Source organism: Pristiophorus japonicus, chromosome 18 (assembly GCF_044704955.1).
Source record: "Pristiophorus japonicus isolate sPriJap1 chromosome 18, sPriJap1.hap1, whole genome shotgun sequence".
Classification (NCBI taxonomy): Eukaryota; Metazoa; Chordata; class Chondrichthyes; family Pristiophoridae; genus Pristiophorus; species Pristiophorus japonicus.
In genome coordinates, this window is record NC_091994.1 from 27161349 (window position 1) to 27181972 (window position 20624).

At 43.3% G+C, this 20624-nt stretch overlaps 1 protein-coding gene across 1 annotated transcript in view; it reads right to left on the minus strand.

Annotated features, from left to right (window-relative positions):
• unc13a (unc-13 homolog A (C. elegans)) overlaps positions 1-20624 on the minus strand; it is a 471750-nt gene that overhangs the window by 271352 nt on the left and 179774 nt on the right. Inside the window, exon 8 of the mRNA XM_070859800.1 lies at positions 4477-4512. Within this exon, the coding sequence (XP_070715901.1) occupies positions 4477-4512 (36 nt within the window). The remainder of the gene's footprint in view (positions 1-4476; positions 4513-20624) is intronic.

Sequence of the window (20624 nt, forward strand, 5' to 3'; positions counted from 1 at the left end):
CGTAACCTAACTCGCACCATGTCCTGTTCACCCATCACTCAATGCTTGCTGATTTACATTGGCTCCCAAGTCTGGTAACGCCTCGATTTTAAAAGTTTCATCCTTGTTTTCAAATCCCTCCATGGCCTCACCGCACCCAATCTCTGTAACCTCCTCCAGCTCTACAATCTTCAGAGATCTCTCTGCTCCCCCAATTCTGGCCTTTTGGCATCCCCGATTCTAAATCTCTCCACCATTGGCAGCCGTGCCTTCAGCTGACTAGGTCTGAAGCTCTGGAATTCCCTCCCTAAATTTCTCTGCCTCTCTATCTCTCTTTATTCCTTTAAGACGCTCCTTAAAACGTACCTCAGCGAATTCCAGAGCTTAAGGTCTAGGCAGCTGACGGTCATCTGTCCTAATATCTCTTTTTTATGTGGCTCGGCGTCAAGCTTTGTTGGATAACGTTCCTGTGAAGCACCTTGGGATGTTTTATGATAATAAAGGTGCAATATAAATGCAATTTGTTGTTACTATCAGTTCCTTTCAAAATTATAAAAACCTAAATCAATCACCCCTTAACCTTTTATATTCGAGGGAATGCAAGCCTAGTTTATGTAATCTCTCCTCATAATCAAACCCTTGGAGCCCTGGTAACATTCTGATGAATTTGTACTGCAATTGGCTAATATATCCCATGGTGCAGTGCCCAGAACTGTACACAATACTCCAGATGTGGTATAACCAGGACTTTGGATAACTGCAGCAAAACTTATTTCCCTTTATATTCTTGCCCTCTTGTTATAAAGGCCAACATTCCATTAGCTTTTTTGATTTTTTTTGTACCCATTACATTTTTGTGATCTGTGTACATGGACCCCTAAATCTCTTTGGACCTCCACTGTTCGTAACTTTTCACCATTTAAATAATGTCCGGATCTATCACCTCTATGAAATCAACCATGGAGATTAAATGTCCAATATCTTTTACTTGGACTCTTTTCCTTCCAACTCATCATTGTTGTGTTTTAATTTGTAATGGATAACAGCATTACAAAAAGGTAGCTTATTCACTGAAAATTGAGTAACTCATTCTCCAAATGAAGATCTCCTTCAAATTGCACAGGTTTAGCCAAAAGCTAAAACGGTAAATATGGCTGGTCAAAGAAGCATCCAGTTAACAGAATTTTCACTATTGCCAAGTAAGATACACATACACACGTACAAAGAAAATTGGTCACTGATGTCAAAGATAAATCTACATACTGTGCAAAAAGATTATTTTTTTTTTTAAAAGCACATCGAAGATATCACATGTGAAACCAAAATGTGAAGCTATCCGAACCTCAAATTAGATTACAATCTCAAAATTACTATGCATTACAGGTGAATTGTCTGCAAGATTTTATTCTAGTTTTGGTCTATTTTAATATGGTAGTAGCTGTACGCATGGATATCAACTGTCCAAAATGCTCATGCCTTTGATGCAAGATGATAAAATATACAAGATGATTACAGCTGTGTTGAGGCTGATACAGGTTAATAAAGAAACAGCCTACTGTTGATCACTGGGAAGTTTTATGTCCTGCAAATATCAACATATGTTACAAGTTAAATTACTGCCACAGGTTACAGAATTAAACTCAAATGTACAATGCACTGAGCAGTTGGCATTTGGGCATTACAACAAACTGCTGGTCACTTTGCCCAGTGGATTTTTACAAGTCAAAATGTACCCCAGATAAATCAATTTCTTTGATGAAGTAACAAGAGAGGGTTGGTGAATGTAGTGCAGTTGATGAGGAGGTGTAATATAAACTAAATGGTACAATTTTAACGGGTGTGCAGGAAGAGTGACACCTGCGGGGTGTACATACGCAATTCCTTGAAGGTGGCAGGACAAGTTGAGAAGACTTTTAAAAAGGCATATGGGATCTTTAGCTTTATAAATATAGAGGCATAGAGGACAAAAGCAAGGAAGTTAGGCTAAACCATTATTTAACATTAGTTAAGCCTCAGCTGGAGAATTGTGGCCAATTCTGTGAATCACACTTTAGGTAGGATGTCAAGACCTTGGAAAGGGTGCAGAGGAGATTTACTAGAATGGTACCAGGTATGAATTACTTCAGTTAAATGGAGAGACGAGAGAGACTGGGGTTGTACTCCTCGTTGCAAAGAAGCTCAAGGGGAGATTTGATAGAGGTGTTCAAAATCATAAAGTATTTTGATAGAGTAAATTAGGAGTAACCAAAAGGACACCGATTTAAGGTAATTGGCAAAAGAACCAGTGGCAAAAGAACCAGAGGCGACATGAGAAAAAAAAAGGACAGTGAGTTGTGATTTTGAATGCACTGCCTGAAAGAGTGGTGGAAGCAGATTCAATCATAACTTTCAAAGAAGAACTGGATAAATACTTGAAAGGGAAAAAATTGCAGGGTAATGGGGAAGAGCAGGGTAGTGGAACTAATTGGATAGCTCTTTCAAAGAACTGACACAGGCACAATGGGCCAAATAGACTTATTTTGTGCTGGATCATGCTTATTCTATACCCTTTAGCTATACACAGCTCAATAGTGGAATTATGGAAAATATTCTTACTGGACCAAAATAGTTGCCTGGGCTGTAAATACCTGTTTGCACAGATATCAAGGATCTATTTTTTTAATCAGAAAGATGACAGTTTAAATTTTGGAGGGGGCATGAGGTTATAGATAAAACTTATTGGCATCATAATGTCTGGAAACAAGTGAAACTGAAACAATTTTAAGTTAAATGTGAGGAATGCTCTAACCAAATGTGTAACACAATAACCCATGGAAAATTTGCAAGCAGCTCCTACTACATCTAAAAGTTACTGTAACATTTATGAACAATGAGAAAATAATTGTTAAATTGTCATTTAAAACGGAGGAGGAATTTCTTCTCTGAGGGTTTTAAATCTATGGAATTCTCTGCCCCAGAGAGCTGTGGAGGCTGGGTCATTGGATATATTTAAGGTGGAGATGGAAAGATTTTTGAGAGATAAGGGAATAAAGGATTATGGAGAACGGGCAGGGAAGTGGAGCTGAGTCCATGATCAGATCAGCCATGATCTTACTAAATGGCGGAACAGGCTCGAGGGACCAGGTGGCCTATTCCTGCTCTTATTTCTTATGTTCTTATGTTCTTAAATACTGCTAATAAATATTTAACGCTACAAGTGATGAACAACCATTTGGGTGGCATGGAGCAGTAGGATGCAGGTAGGTATGGTTAATTCCCCACATGGCAAATTACAAACCTTAGTAATGTTATTATAGGGAAGCATTGAGCAGAACCCATACATATTTCTAAAAGGGAAGTAGGGGACACTAATCATTCCAAGCTGTTTTTGTGCAGTTTATAGCTGAGAGTCAAAGAGAGGCCTGGGAAAGCTAGCATGAAGGCTATCTAGAGGCCTATAAAAGGGAAGTAAACTATTTTCCATTATTGTACCCTAAATTGTACTACTTTCAAAAAATCTGAGGTTATGGAACCAATTAGGCCATGTTGTGTTCCCTTTCCACTGTTCTAGTTATGCAGCTCAACCTCCTGCTGAAATCAACGTGACATTTCTATCTCAACACTCTTAATCCCGAGTAGCTCCAAATTGAGAATACCAAATTGGCAGAGCAGTTATGTAGCACCAAGTTTTGCCTACAGGAAACTAAGCTAAGACACCCAGAAAACAATTGCTTGTGACATGATTTAGCAGTGGGAGATGATCTTCATACATTTTCCCCAGGTTAAATTAAAAGTGAAGATTTTCAGAGGTGAAGGCCAATTAACAGACTGTTTAACAATCTGTGCCCTCAATAAAAGTTAGTCAAAAAAAATTAAAACATACAGTTTTGCTTATATAATGTCCATAAAGCCTTTTAAATGGGGTTATTATGCACTTTCTGTAATAAGAAAAAGTCTAATGTCTTAATGTTCTTCTGAAAAATCGACAATACAAAACAGAAATCATCTACCAGACTACACATACATTATTAAATTTAATTTACTTTAAATATTAAAGCACAATGAATTACCTGCCGCAGACTAATTTGTGAACACTGCTTGCAGTGTCATTACCAAACAGAGTCAGGTAATCAATGTTATCAAAGTAGTGTATTTCAATTAATAGAAAAGTTCTGAGTAATCAGGAAAGGAAAGTTTTATGGTTGCCAATTACAGGCTAATATAATGGTTTGAGACACATCTACTCTTTTGGTTACTTAGTTCCACTGCAATTAAATTCAAATTATTTTAATGTATGTTTGTTGGTTACCCAGCACTAATGGTGAAAATAGTGTTTTTTTTTTTAAAAAAAGGCCTTTTCTTGGAAATCACATAATCTGGTCTATTAACCTCATTGTACGCAAAACTGTTATCACTGACCCACTGTATACCACAATCGAACCTACATATTTGACTGAATCTGCAATCTAATAGAATAATAAATCTGGTGTCAGCCAGAAGCAATAAATAATTACATACTTTGTTGGTCTCCCCAGCCGAAATAGCTCCAGTTGCCTGTGGAGTAGCAAAGGATAGCAAAGAATTAAAGGAAAACTACATAATAATGACAAAGAACTAAACAATAATAAAAGCAAGCAAACTAGCGATTCCACTAATGTATGTATCAGCACTCAAACAAAAGAAAACAATTTTTCATCCAGGATACTTTTTATTTAAAACTCTACAAATGGGTTGTTTTAGCACCCTCAAGATTTTAAACTTACATTGAATGGCTCAGCAAAATTGAAATACTATGGGAGATTTCTCATTTTCCGAATAGTGGTTGTATAACTGCAATTGCACCTTACATCATGGGCGTGTGGGGAACTACCTGGTATTTTCTAAGACTCCCTTATCTTAATAATTATGCACTATAAGCATGAAGCAGCGAGAGAGAATATCTAGTGCAGAAGCAGACATGGGTTGCTCATGCTGAACCATAAATGGGCAATTGCACCTTCTATACTTTGCAGGCGCAGTAGTTTGAAAGTACTTTTGCTAATGTATTAAAGAAAGCAATGCACGATGCAAAAGCCCAGGGACGATGGAGGACTGCTCCTTTTACAGACAGAAGCCTTGTTTGTAAGTGAACAAAAGCAGGGTTGCCATTTTTGGGTTGGATGGGCATTCGCCTCAGCAGGCAACTGTCCAGGTTGCATAGCAAGAGGGGCTGGAATGCAGTTTTTCTAGTCACCAGGGGCTTGGCTCAGATGCAAAGGAAGCTTAATACATTGAAATGCTGTCATTAATGTACCTTTTTCCAACACAATTGTATAGCATGTGTCATCCAGTGGCATCTTCATAATGACCTCATGCTGATCATTTGAGAACCCTTTGCCTTTATCAAACAATCAGAAAGACCCTCATATGCATGCACAACACATCTTCCAAATTACAAGCAAACCTTTCAATGATGCTGTCAAATTATCATAAAAAGTAGGGCACGAGTGAAGAGAAGCAGGTGGCAGCGGAGGAGCAGGAGGGGGTTGGCAGGAGAGCCAGTTCAAGGCCACTTTTAACTGCTGAGTTCCTGAATTGAGGCCATCCAGGGCATGCAAAAAAAGACCATTGGTTTCAAAGCACCATCAATTCATTGAGGTCTTTGAGAGCACGCAAAGATCAATCGTCAGTAAGGAGGTGCTCATTATCAGTATTTGACTGCTGCACGAAAGCAGTCACCAACACCCAATTAAACATTGCATGTTTTTCCATTACTGTTAGGAAGAATTATGACTAATTGCATAGTAAGGGGGGGGGGGGGGGCAGCTCATGAAACATTCACCATTCAACCAATCACGACTGCATGAAGTGGAAGCCCTCAACAGAAGGGAAAGGCGAACAATTGATGGCAATTTTCCCAGCCTCAAAGTCCTAATCAGCGTGGACAAAATTATTCTTCAGATTACAGGCTGCCAAGCCACGCAAACCATTGGAAAGGGCCAGCTAAATATTGGGAAGACCGAAGCATCACCTTTAGCTCCGCCACAAATTCCACCTCCAACCTCTCCCTGACCACTGTCTCAGGGTGAACCAGATTGTTCACAACCGTGCGCCCTATTTTGTCCCAAATTGAGCTTCCAATCCCATATACTATCCATTGCAAAGACCATCTCCTTAGTTTTGCAACACCACCAGCCTCCGCCCATCTTCCAATTAAACCCTCAGCCATCCATGTCACCTTTGGATTCAACTATTCTGTTGCTCTTCTGGTCGGCTTCTGCTTCTCCACTCTTCGTAACTTAACTAATCTGAAACTCCCATCACTTCTGTTCTTGGTGACCTACACTGGCTCCCAATAACTCAAATTCAAAATTTTCATCCTTGTCTTTAATTCCCTTCATCGCCTCACTCCAGCCTACCTCCGTCACCTTCTCCAGCTTTACATTCCCTCCCCTAAAGTCTCCATTTCTTTGACTCCAACCTCTTCTACATCCCCCTTTCACCGCACACTTGGCGGCCGTGCCTACAGCCGCCTAGACCCCAAGCTCTAGAATCCCTCCCTAAATCCCTATACCTCTCTATCTCCATCTCCTGCATTAACACCCTCCTTAAAATCTACCTCTTGAACCAAGCTTTTGATCCCCGTCTAATATCTCCTTCTTTGGCTTGGCTTCCATTTTTTTTATTCCTTACGCCGCCAAAAAACCTTGAGGCTTTTTTTTTTAATTAAAGGAGCTTTCTGAATGCAAGTTGTCATCATACAGGTGGGCAACCTACACCTCTAGACGAGTATCCATCATTGCCACTTTTTTCTCCTTCCATCAATTTATCACACATGTAGGCATTGTGTTAACAGAAACACAAGAACATCATAGAATTGCAAGTGCTGGCAAGTGAATTTTGTTCGAAGAAATGCATAGAAGAATTTCCCAGAGATTCTCGCCACCACTAAATTCCATGACCATGGGCAACAGACAAGAGAAGGGGGTGTCAGTGGGTTGATGGCTCAAGCAGCTTGCACCATATTTGATGACACAGGCTAGAAGGATCAGTTGGTCCTTTTCCGTCCTTCTTCTTCATATAGAAACATAGAAAATAGGTGCAGGAGCAAGCCATTCGGCCCTTCGAGCCTGCACCACCATTCAATATGATCATGGCTGATCATGCAACTTCAGTACCCCACTCCTGCCTTCTCTCCATACACCCTGATCCCCTTAGCCGTAAGGGCCACATCTAACTCCCTCTTGAATATATCCAACGAACTGGACTCAACAACTTTCTGTGGCAGAGAATTCCACAGGTTCACCACTCTGGATGAAAAAGTTTCTCCTCATCTCGGTCCTATATGGCTTATCCCTTATCCTTAGACTATGACCCCTGGTTCTGGACTTCCCCAACATTGGGAACATTCTTCCTGCATCTAACCTGTCCAGTCCCGTCATAATTTTATATGTTTCTATGAGATCCCCTCTCATTCTTCTAAATTCCAGTGAGTATAAGCCTAGCCAATCCAGTCTTTCTTCATATGTCAGTTCTGCCATCCCGGGAATGAGTCCGGTGAACCTTCGCTGTACTCCCTCAATAGCAAGCATGTCCTTCTTCAGGTTAGGAGACCAAAACTGCACATAATACTCAAGGTGTTGTCTCACTAAGGCCCTGTACAACTGCAGTAAGATCTCCCTTCTCTTACACTCAAATCCTCTCGCTATGAAGGTCACCATGCCATTTGCCTTCTTTACTGCCTGCTGTACCTGATTGCCTACCTTCATAGAAACATAGAAAATAGGTGCAGGAGTAGGCCATTTAGCCCTTCTAGCCTGCACCGCCATTCAATGAGTTCATGGCTGAACATGCAACTTCAGTACCCCATTCCTGCTTTCTCGCCATACCCCTTGATCCCACGAGTAGTAAGGACTTCATCTAACTCCCTTTTGAATATATTTAGTGAATTGGCCTCAACTACTTTCTGTGGTAGAGAATTCCACAGGTTCACCACTCTCTGGGTGAAGAAGTTTCTCCTCATCTCGGTCCTAAATGGCTTACCCCTTATCTTTGGACTGTGACCCCTGGTTCTGGACTTCCCCAACATTGGGAACATTCTTCCTGCATCTAACCTGTCTAAACCCGTCAGAATTTTAAACGTTTCTATGAGGTGCCCTCATATTCCTCTGAACTCCAGTGAATACAAGCCCAGTTGATCCAGTCTTTCTTGATAGGTCAGTCCCACCATCCCGGGAATCAGTCTGGTGAATCATCGCTGCACTCCCTCAATAGCAAGAATGTCCTTCCTCAAGTTAGGAGACCAAAACTGTGCACAATACTCCAGGTGTGGCCTCACCAAGGCCCTGTACAACTGTAGCAACACCTCCCTGCCCCTGTATTCAAATCCCCTCGCTATGAAGGCCAACATGCCATTTGCTTTCTTAACCGCCTGCTGTACCTGCATGCCAACCTTCAATGACTGATGCACCATGACACCCAGGTCTCGTTGCACCCCCTTTTCCTAATCTGTCACCATTCAGATAATAGTCTGTCTCTCTGTTTTTACCACCAAAGTGGATAACCTCACATTTATCCACATTATACTTCATCTGCCATGCATTTGCCCACTCACCTAACCTATCCAAGTCACTCTGCAGCCTCATAGCATCCTCCTCGCAGCTCACACTGCCACCCAACTTAGTGTCAACCGCAAATTTGGAGATACTACATTTAATCCCCTCGTCTAAATCATTAATGTACAATGTAAACAGCTGAGGCTCCAGCACAGAACCTTCAATGACTGATGTACCATGACATCCAGGTCTCGTTGTACCTCCCCTTTTACTAATCTGTCACCATTCAGATAATAATCTGCCTTCCTGTTTTTGCCACCAAAGTGGATAACCTCACATTTATCCACATTATACTGCATCTGCCATGCATTTGCCCATTCACCCAACCTGTCCAAGTCACCCTGCAGCCTCTTGGTATCATCCTCACAGCTCACACTGCCACCCAGCTTAGTGTCATCTGCAAACTTGGAGATATTACATTCAATTCCTTCGTCCAAATCATTAATGTATATTGTAAATAGCTAGGGTCCCAGCACAACCTTGCAGCACCCCACTAGTCACTGACTGCCATTCTGAAAAGGACCCATTTATTCCCACTCTTTGCTTCCTGTCTGCCAACCAGTTCTCTATCCACGGCAATACATTACCCCCAATACCATGTGCCTTAATTTTGCAGACTAATCTCTTGTGTGGGACCTTGTCAAAAGCCTTTTGAAAGTCCAAATACACCACATCCACTGGTTCCCCCTTATCCACTCTACAAGTTACATCCTCAAAAAACTCTAGATTCGTCAAGCAGGATTTCCCTTTCATAAATACATGCTGACTTGGACCGATCCTGTCACTGCTTTCCAAATGCACTATTACATCTTTAATAATTGATTCCAGCATTTTCCCCACCACCATGTCAGGCTAACCGGTCTGTAAGAACATAAGAACATAAGAATTAGGAACAGGAGTAGGCCATCTAGCCCCTCGAGCCTGCTCCGCCATTCAACAAGATCATGGCTGATCTGGCCGTGCACTCAGCTCCACTTACCCGCCCGCTCCCCATAACCCTTAATTCCCTTATTGGTTAAAAATCTATCTATCTGTGACTTGAATACATTCAATGAGCTAGCCTCAACTGCTTTCTTGGGCAGAGAATTCCACAGATTCACAACCCTCTGGGAGAAGAAATTCCTTCTCAACTCGGTTTTAAATTGGCTCCCCTGTATTTTGAGGCTGTGCCCTCTAGTTCTAGTCTCCCCGACCAGTGGAAACAACCTCTCTGCCTCTATCTTGTCTATCCCTTTCATTATTTTAAATGTTTCTATAAGATCACCCCTCATCCTTCTGAACTCCAACGAGTAAAGATCCAGTTTACTTAATCTATCATCATAAGGTAACCTCCTCATCTCCGGAATCAGCCTAGTGAATCGTCTCTGTACCCCCTCCAAAGCCAGTATATCCTTCCTTAAGTAAGGCGACCAAAACTGCACGCAGTACTCCAGGTGCGGCCTCACCAATACACTATACAGTTGTAGAAGGACCTCCCCGCTTTTGTACTCCATTCCTCTCGCAGTGAACGCCAACATTCCATTCGCCTTCCTGATTACCTGCTGCACCTGCAAACTAACTTTTTGGGATTCATGCACAAGGACCCCCAGGTCCCTCTGCATCGCAGCATGTTGTAATTTCTCCCCATTCAAATAGTATTCCCTTTTTTTGTTTTTTTTCCCCCAAGGTGGATGACCTCACACTTTCCGACATTGTACTCCATCTGCCAAACCTTAGCCCATTCATTTAACCTATCCAAATCTCTTTGCAGCCTCTCTGTGTCCTCTACACAACCCGCTTTCCCACTAATCTTTGTGTCATCTGCAAATTTTGTTACATTACACTCTGTCCCCTCTTCCAGGTCATCTATGTATATTGTAAACAGTTGTGGTCCCAGCACCGATCCCTGTGGCACACCACTAACCACCGATTTCCAACCCGAAAAGGACCCATTTATCCCGACTCTCTGCTTTCTGTTCGCCAGCCAATTCTCTATCCATGCTAATACATTTCCTCTGACTCCGCGTACCTCTATCTTCTGCAGTAACCTTTTGTGTGGCACCTTATCGAATGTCTTTTGGAAATCTAAATACACCACATCCATCAGTACACCTCTATCCACCATGCTCGTTATATCCTCAAAGAATTCCAGTAAATTAGTTAAACATGATTTCCCCTTCATGAATCCATGCTGCGTCTGCTTGATTGCACTATTTCTATCTAGATGTCCCGCCATTTCTTCCTTAATGATAGTTTCAAGCATTTTCCCCACTACAGATGTTAAACTAACCGGCCTATAGTTACCTGCCTTTTGTCTGCCCCCTTTTTTAAACAGAGGCATTACATTAGCTCCCTGTTTTCTCTCTCCCTCCTTTTTTAAAAAGTGGGGTTACATTAGCTACCCTCCAATCCATAGGTACTGATCCAGAGTCGATGGAATTTTGAAAAATGACCACCAATTATTTCTAGGGCCACTTCCTTAAGTACTCTGGGATGCAGACCATCAGGCCCTAGGGATTTATCAGCTTTCAGTTTCCCTAGCACCATTTCCTGACTAATAAGGATTTCCTTCAGTTCCTCCAAAGTATGTGTTCAATTGGTCTGCCATTTCCTTGTTCCCCATTATAAATTCCCCTGATTCTGACTGCAAGGGACCTACATTAGTCTTCACTAATCTTTTTCTCTTCACATATCTATAGAAGCTTTTGCAGTCAGTTTTTATGTTCCCTGCAAGCTTACTCATACTCTATTTTCCCCCTCCTAATTAAACCCTTAGTCCTCCTCTGCTGAATTCTAAATTTCTCCCAGTTCTCAGGTTTGCTGCTTTTTCTGGCTAATTTATATGCCTCTTCCTTGGATTTTACACTATCCCTAATTTCCCTTGTTACGCCAGACAGGGATGTACAGTAGTTGTAATTCATCCATGTGATCTTCAAATGTCTGCCATTGCTTATCCACTGTCAACCCTTTAAGTATCATTCGCCAATCTATCCTAGCCAAATCACGCCTCATACCGTCGCAGTTTCCTTTCTTTAAGTTCAGGACCCTAGTCTCTGAATTAACTGTGTCGCTCTCCATCTTATGGTCACTCTTCCCCAAGGGGGCACGCACGACCAGATTGCTAATTAATCCTCTCTCGTTACAAAAGCCCCAGTCTAGGATGGCCTGCTCTCTCGTTGGTTCCTTGACATATTGGTCCAGAAAAGCATCCCTTATACACTCCAGGAAATCCTCCTCCACAGTATTGCTACCAGTTTGGTTAGCCCAATCAATATTGTAGGTTAAAGTCACCCATGATAACTGCTGTATCCTTATTGCATGCGTCCCTAATTTCCTGTTTGATGCCATCCCCAACCTTCCTACTACTGTTTGGTGGTCTGTACTATCGTTATTAAATGCTTGTTCATAGGTGTTATGTATGTAAACCTGTAATTACCATGTCTAGCCACCAGAGGGCTTATCCCCTAGAGTCCCAAGGGATCCCACAATCCCTTGGGAGCACTTGTATATAAGGAGGCCTCACAGGCTGGAGAGGCACTCTGAGATCTGTAATAAAGGACTATGGTCACACTTACTTTGAGCTTGCAGTATCTAGTCTGACTCTTTATCCAAGACATAACAATAGGTATGGCTGATGAATAAGAGGTTGCATGGGCCAGCTGCACTCCCCTGCTGGCAAGGAGCTGGGGAGCACCTTGCAGCACTGTCTTCTACCTCAGTGACATTCAATCCAATTATGGCAGCCTAGAACATCCACTCTAGGGTATTGAGTTTGAATTAACTAAAGCAGTGTACACCAAGTAATATGCAAAGCACAAATGAGGACCAGCAAATTCAGATGTCATCAAAGGAGTAGGAAGAAGTTGGCAGTGGGCTGATAAGTGCCAGGATTGATGTCGTTCAGAATGTGTATACAAAAGAATATAGCTTTCGGAACATCAATTCTGTACCTGTGCAGTGGATAGCTGTACGGATCTGCAGTCCACCCTGGAGTGCATGACACCTCCAGCTTTAACTGCAGTAGAACCCCCACGCCCCTCCTTAACAGAGCTGCTAGTCACAACTGTGGGTTCTCTTGGGAATATCATAATTGATGTCATAGAGACTTTGGGCTCAAATATCAGTAAGCTGGTTCTATCCGGATTCACTATGCTGGGGAATTGTCTGAACAGTACGCAGACACAGGGCTTCAACAATCTCAATGAGGCCAGTGATCTGCTCTCATTTGGAGAACATGCTGACTAAATGCCCAACTGCAGGGGCGTGGCAAGATATAAGGGAGGTATTTCTCGGGGCAACTCTACATAATTTGCATTCCACCTATGCCGAGCCTGAAAGCAGGCAGAGCCAGGCAGCCACTGCTATAACAACTTGTATTTATATAGCGCCTTTAACATAGTGAAACATTCCAAGGCGCTTCACAGGAGTTATCATGAGATATAAATCTGACATCGAGTCGCATAAATAGAAATTAACGCAGGTGAAAGAGGTATGTTTTAAGGAGCGTCTTAAAGGAGGAAAGAGAGATAGAAAGGCAGAGCGGTTTAGGCAAGGGAGTTCCAGAGCTTGGGGCCGAGGCAACAGAAAGTACTGTGGTGTATGTAGCACACAAATCAGACTCCACACGGTCTGGTGTAAATCTAACTACTGTGACCTTCGTCCTTTATTGTTCAGCTCCAGAGTGCCACTCAGGTGTGGTGGTCAGCCTTATATAGCACCTGTTGCAGGTACTACCAGGGTTTCCCACCACAGCGCCCTCTGTGGTGTGGCATAGTGCTTACATTACATTTAAGGTACTGGGACGATATACACATCATTACATAACATCACACTTGTCCAATGGAAGGCAGGTGGGCATAGACAGTGCGTTAGTATGGTATATATTATCTGGTGTATTAACTGGTTATTGACTGGTAACAGATCCTTGATTTCCTTGTTAGCCGTTATCATTAATTGTACTTCATCCATTATTTTATACAAATACAGTGGCCATTCAGCATTAAAAAAGTAATTCTTATTATAAATTCACTATCTCACATTAACATAAGGTAAACCGTGCGTCTCGTCCCCGTGGGATATCTGCAGCATCGCTCTGCCAAGAACAGGTATCAGTTCCCTGGTGTAGGTACGCAGCTTCACCGTAACCGGGACCAGCTTGGGTCGTGCAGCTGGGTTAATCCACAGTTTATCAAAAGTTCTCCGACTCATCAACGACGGACCCGAGCCCGTGTCCACTTCCATACTCACAGGGACTCCGTTGATTTTTACTTCCCTTATCACTGGGGGCGAATCGTCGGTGCACGTGTGCAGTCCAAACACCTCATCATCTTCTACTTGCTCCTCGCTGAACAGTGGATCATCCCCCATCTCCTCAGCCACATGGTGAGTCTGATTTCTTTTACACATATGCTGAAGGTGGCCTTTCGTGTGGCAGGTATTGCACGTATACTCCGCAAATCTGCACCGGTGAGTCCCATGGCTTCCTCCACAGCGCCAGCATAGTGCTGCTTGATTGACCTCCCTCAGCGGACTCTGAGTTCCAGGATCCCGGGGTCCGTGCTCTCTGCCCCGGGCAGAGCCACGTTCTGCAGTTTTGTCCGTGGTGGGCGCTATCCTGTGGACAGTGCTTGCCAGGTTCGAGACTGTGTGGATTATTTGCTTGGTGCTGCAAGTCGAGGTCATATGTGCCCAGCTGATGGTGATGGCCTTTGTCAGAGTGACTGTGGGTTCCGTGGCCAGCAGCTTGTGAAGGAGGCCCTCGTGGCCAATCCCCATAACGAAAACGTCCCGCAAAGCCTCGTCAAGGTGTGCGCCAAAATCACACGGCGCCGCGAGTCTCCTGAGGTCCGCAGCATATTTGGTGACATCCTGGCCCTGGGGACTGCAGTGATGGTAAAATTTGTATCTGGCCGTGAGGATGCTCTCCTTCGGTTTCAGCTGGTCACGAATGAGTTCAGTCAGCTCCTCATATGACTTGTCCCTAGCGCTTCCAGGTGCCAGCAAATCCCTGACGAAACAGTAAACCTCATCTCCACAACTGGAGAGCAATATCGCCTTACGCTTATCTCTCATTGTGTATGTGTCCTCCATCAGGTCGTTTGCTGTGAAGTAGTACTCGAGCCTTTCCGTAAAGACCTCCCAATCATTGCCCACGGTAAAATCCTTTAGCGAGCCCAGAGTAGCCATGGTTGCGTGGAGTTCGTCCGCTTCCTCGTTGCCAATGTGGTGTATGTAGCACACAAATCACTGACTCCACACGGTCTGGTGTAAATCTAACTGCTGTGACCTTCGTCCTTTATTGTTCAGCTCCAGAGTGCCATTCAGGTGTGGTGGTCAGCCTTATATAGCACCTGTTGCAGGTACTACCAGGGTTTCCCACCACAGCGCCCTCTGTGGTGTGGCATAGTGCTTACATTACATTTAAGATACTGGGACGATACACATATCATTACATAACAGGTACGGCCACCAATTGTTCAGCGATTATAATCAGGGATGCTCAAGTGGGCAGAATTAGAGGAGCGCAGACATCTCGGATCTCGGGGGGGGGGGAGCGCGTGGTTGTGGGGCTGGAGGAGATTACAGAGATAGGGAGGGGAGAGGCCAAGGAGGCATTTGAAAATAAGGATGAGAATCTAGCACAGTAGAAGGCATGATACCAGTAGCTGCAGGTCCATTTTATGATCCAGAGGAGAGGCAAACAATCATCCCATCACTCAGGGATATCTGCAAGTCAGTCAAGTCACTTCCTTTTCTCAAAAGAGTAGCACCCAGAAGGAGCACTAGATTAGGCGAAAGGATACAATTTCCACATAGTCACAAAGTGGAAGCACTGAAGTGTGGAATTGGATTTGGACTTTGTGCAGAGAGTTCATTTGTATTTGAGCCACGTTTCTGCAGCAACAGACATAAACGCAATGGCTGAGGTGAAGTACAGAGTTAAGATGCAATTTGGGTTTTGTGTGCCAATTCATTGGAAACTGATACAGTAATGCATATACAGGGGTGACTTCAAAGCTTAAATGGAATGGACTTATGCATTTTGTGGATTTTTCAACCTTGCTGCAGTTGATAACTTCTCACTATCTTCTTCTAGGCCTTCTTGACTTTCATCTTACTCTCGGTTGCATGGTGACCCTTCTTCGGATAGCATAACTGTGCAACATATAGCATACTAATATCTCTTTGAACACCTCAGCTTGGCCTATTCAATAGGACACCTCCAGAACTTTCCAAACAGCCAAGATCAGCTAACTCAACATAAAATAGGGAATGAACCTGGCATCTTACAGGTCTTGCGCTCATGGTTACTTAGTTACTCATTGCATTACCTGCTAAGCTATCAGAGTACTGCTTTAGTATTTTTTTTTTTTAAATAGCACAGATTTCTGCAGATGTTCCAAATGACCTTGTTCCATATGCTTTAATAAATTCATCTAATTGAAGTGGAGAACATTAGGAATGACCCTTTAAGTTTCAGATTTCGCTGTAGCCATATGGAGTTCTCCCAACACTCCATATTTATCTGGTGGCTTTTCAATAAAATACATTTTTAGCACTGTGATAACATTGATTACCATTAGCACTAGTGCTAGGACCAACAATAATTGTGAGAACATACTCTTCATTTACTAAAAAAGTAAGGAGTAAGAAAATTTTTTTTAAAAAAAGGAATGCATTTGTAGGCACCAAACTTACTTCTTTCAGAAACAATTTGACTGTGGTTTCTGCTCTTTGGGGTATAATTCGCAGTTAGTGGTATACCAAATTTATTTTTGGTTTAGTAGTTATAAGTAGAGTACATTGAGAAGAAGCAAGTCACCAGTTCTAGCCATGTACAGTTGGATTAAGTACCACGAACAATAACAGTAACACACAAAAAAATGTTAAATAAACATATGAATGATTGAGTAGATTTTACAAAATGTCCTTTGAATACAATATAGCAGACTCCATGCAAAGGAGATCAATGGATCAGTTTATATCCAGAGATCAATTTTACACATTTTTTGCTGCATAATGCAAATCTGCAATGGGTTACGGGTTAATAGCACAGTCTCCTGATTACTTAAATGATGGCTTTGGTCCATTGGGACTAATGCATGTGCCTTTAATGGTGTGCGGTTAATAAAATCACATGGATATAAGATTTATCTATTTCACTCAGGGTTAAGTCTGGTCAAAAAAATGCTATTGCCTTTTGCTACAATAAAAATGACTGCGGCCTTAACATTTAAAAAATGACCTTTTTACAAATACCAATAAAGAATAAGTCACTTTTAATATTACTATTAATTTATATATTTCAGGCAAAGTCAGCAATAGGTTGGGGGAAAAAGCTTTCAAAAGCTGAATTCTCAGTGGGGGTGGGGTGGAGGTTTTAACTTGGAGGAGCGCATGGGTTTGGGTGCAGATTGGGGGAGGGGGGTTAAAACGGACAAAAATGCGAAGGCGTGAACAAGTCAGCTGCACCTCGAGCGCTTTAAGACTGCTTACATACAACTTTCTTGGGAGAGGCAGATTGCCAATTAATATAGGCTAATCGCTCAATTGGAATGATATTTCAACTTACTTTTAAATTTAATGGTGCGTGCACAGGTTTAATGGGCTTCCTGAAACTCATCAGGTAAAGCAAGGCAAGAACACAACGGCAATTGAGGGGACTGATTAAAACTCATGGAAATACTACAATAAATCCTCAGTATTCACAGCTGCTTTCTTACCTGCTAGTGGGAAAGGATTTATTCACAGTACGTTAGCTGAGAATTTACTTTCTACTTTGGAGGTTTTCTGAATCACAGCAGGATGGGTGGCGATTTGGCTGCTTTAGATAGGACCTTGGACGAGGACCAATATGACTACCAGTGAACCAGCACCCTGTTCTTGAGAGATCTGTAGCGGCGGCAGCAGAGGTGTGCAACTCGCAGGAGACAGTACCTGCAACAAAGGGTGTCAGGCAGACATCTGCAGCTTTATATGGCCAAACAGCAGTGTTTCGGGAGGCTCATGTTGTTGCACCAGGTGATGGCAGACATCTGCAGCTTCCTAGAAGAATACCTGCTGCTTGCTGGACCTGGTGGCCACGTTTACCAGTGGCTGTCAAAGGCACCACTGCTCTCACCTTTTTAGCTTCTGAATCCTTCCAGGGTCTGCCAGAGACATAACCAAGATCTCCCAGTCGGCGGTCCACAAATGCATAAGACAGGTGACCGTTGGCTTGTTTGCCAGGGCTAGCAATTCTGTGAACTTCGCCTGCGATGTCAGTCAGAATGAGCAGACCCCCAGGTTTGTGTCACTGGCTGAATTCCCACAGGTGCAAGGTGTCATTGACTGTAAACAAGTGGCAATCCAAGCACCCCCAGATCAACCGCAGGGGATTCCACTCCATCAATATGCAGCTGGTATGTAACCACAAAAATATATTTATGCAGGTGTGCGCAAGACTCCCAGGGAGCAACCATGATGCTTTCGTCCTACAATAGTCAAAGCTCCCTAACGTCTTCGAACATGTAAGCAGACTCAAGCTGTTTGAAGACAAGGGATACCCACCTCAAACTTTGCTGATGACGCCCATCAGAAATCTGACCAATGAAGCTCAATAGCACTATAATGAATACCTTATGATCACCAGATGTGTGATCAAACAAACCATCGGTCTACTAAAGATGCACTTCAGGTGCCGAGACAGATCTGGAGGTGCCCTTCGATACACACCAGCCAGGGTCTTCAGAATGGTCGTGGTGTGCTGCTCTCTGCAAAACATTGCACAGCAGTGAGGTTTAGAGCTGCAGGAGGAAGAAGGCGCAGAGCTCAGATCCTCTGCAGTCCATTCCGAGGAAGTGGTTGAGGAAGAGAAAGGAGATGATAGCAATACAGCACCAGCTGCTCACATTGCTGCCCAAGATGCCCTTATTAATGCAAGGTTCACCTGTGCAGGGGCAGACTCGGGAGATGAGGCAGCATGTCAGCTGCTGACTGAGGTGGGGGGGGGGACCGGTAAGAAGTGGAAGCACTTTGAGTGGAGTCCCCACTTTCATGTCTCGTTTTGCCATCATCCCTCTAATGGTCCAGCCACATTTAACTGCTACCACTGTGCTGGAGAGCACTTGGTACAATTCAGTGCGGCACTGTAAGGCCAAGGCTAAAGAATCTGTCATCCTATTTAAGGAGGCAGACATGTTGTTATCCAGAGTCTGCACAGCTGTGGTCAAGGCGTGCATGGATCTCTTGATTGGAGTGTTTGATATTCCATAGAGCTGGCCACTCCATTCATTGAAGAATACATCATCGCAATGCCCTGTGACATCAACCCATTTATGCTTGAGATGGACTCCTCCATTCTCTCTGCAATTGTGGTCAGTGTGCTTGGAAGGCCCATCAGTGCATTGCACATTCTTTGCTGCTGCTCAATGATTCTCCTTTTCATTGCCAGCCCTTGGGGTATCACATTTGTGTCCAGTTGAGCAAAGCTTGGAGAGGGCTGCACCCTCAGACCCGGACTCTCCACTGCTATCCCTGCCGCCACCATCTATTCTTGCTCACTTGTGAAATATGAGTTACCAGGTGAAAACCCAACTATCTATCTAATTGACCACACTGAAGTGCGAATATCTGAGCTGGTGCATGGTGTGCATGAGTTCTGTGATGGTGCACCTGCAGAAGGATTTAGATCCTCTGAGGATTTCGTCGTCTGTGACCTCCACCGACTTCTGCTGCACACGTGAATGCCCTGCAGGAAATAAAAATTATGAATTAGTATTGGCAAGGTAACAATGTTGCGAGTTATCATTATGACCATGATCAGGTTGCACTCTCTATTGAAATCAAATCAACATGACGGAGTGCTGCTTGATATGTGGGCTGCTGATATTGAATTGTGTCACTATGTAGCTGGGAGATCCCTGTCTCTGCATCTCCAATAATCAGGGACATTGAAACTTCATTTATCTCCAGTACCTCCTCCTCTGCACTTGTGAGCTGGGAAATTTGTGGAGGCCCACCTCCGGTTATCTCTTTCTGTTATGCGCTCTCTTCTCCTACAACGAAGAAAAGAACACAACTATGAGTAACTGTAATGGCATGTGTTCAGCCGATGGATGCAGTGCAGTTAGTGATGCAAGAGGCATGAAATTGGATAAGGATGAGTGGGAATGGTGGATGCATAGATGGAGATTGGAGAAAGAAAAGGATGGGTGTGTGCATGCAAGGTAAGCGAGTGTGAGGAGCGATGTGATGGAGTAGGCTTGAGAAGGGAGAGTAAGGGGTTGGGGTGATGCGCTCAGCAGGATGCAGGTGAATGTACAACTATACTCATCTTTCCTGACCTGGTTAGGTCATTAAAGTGTCTTCCTGCACCGAATCCATGTGGCACAATGCTCCTGACCTCCTCAGCCACCTCCAGCCAAGCCGCCGCCTTGTCAGCAGCAGGTTCCTTCCTCCCATTGCTGGGGAACATTATCTCTCTACGGCTCCTCCAGCAGCACATCAAGGGAAGAGTCATTAAACTGCAATGCAGCCTTTGCCCATCTGGAGTCCATCGTCATACTTTGTCTTGATTCAAACTCCAACTCCTCCAAATTCCATCTTCCGGTTGGCCCTTTAAATACTGAAGTCGAGATCGCGTCATGCGGGTCCTCATCACACCTGCTGCCATGCATTGCACGCCAAATCCAGAAGCAAAATGCTAATGAGCTGGATGAGTTAAAAAGCCACTCACAGATGAGCTATCGGAACCCCCCCCCGCAAATGCATCTCCAAGTTAATATTGGGGCCGTTGTTTCTTAAAAGGCTAAATTTTGCATTTTCCAATGAAACATTTGGCATTCCAAACTACCTCTGCAGAATGTTTTGGTTTTGTTGTTGCTAATATCATTGCTATATTCAAGCAAATGATGTAGGTCTGTGTTATGTTTCACAATCTTTTGGCCAATTTACCACAGAAATAAATTAGTTTTAATGGTTTTTTAAGCAAAGTGTATTCTCACATGATTTTAAAACGAGAACCTGGATGAAAGGTAGTTAATATGTTAAAAGCAAGTTGTTTTCCCCAGAAACTAAACAATATGCAATTTATTTTGATCGAAAAACACATCA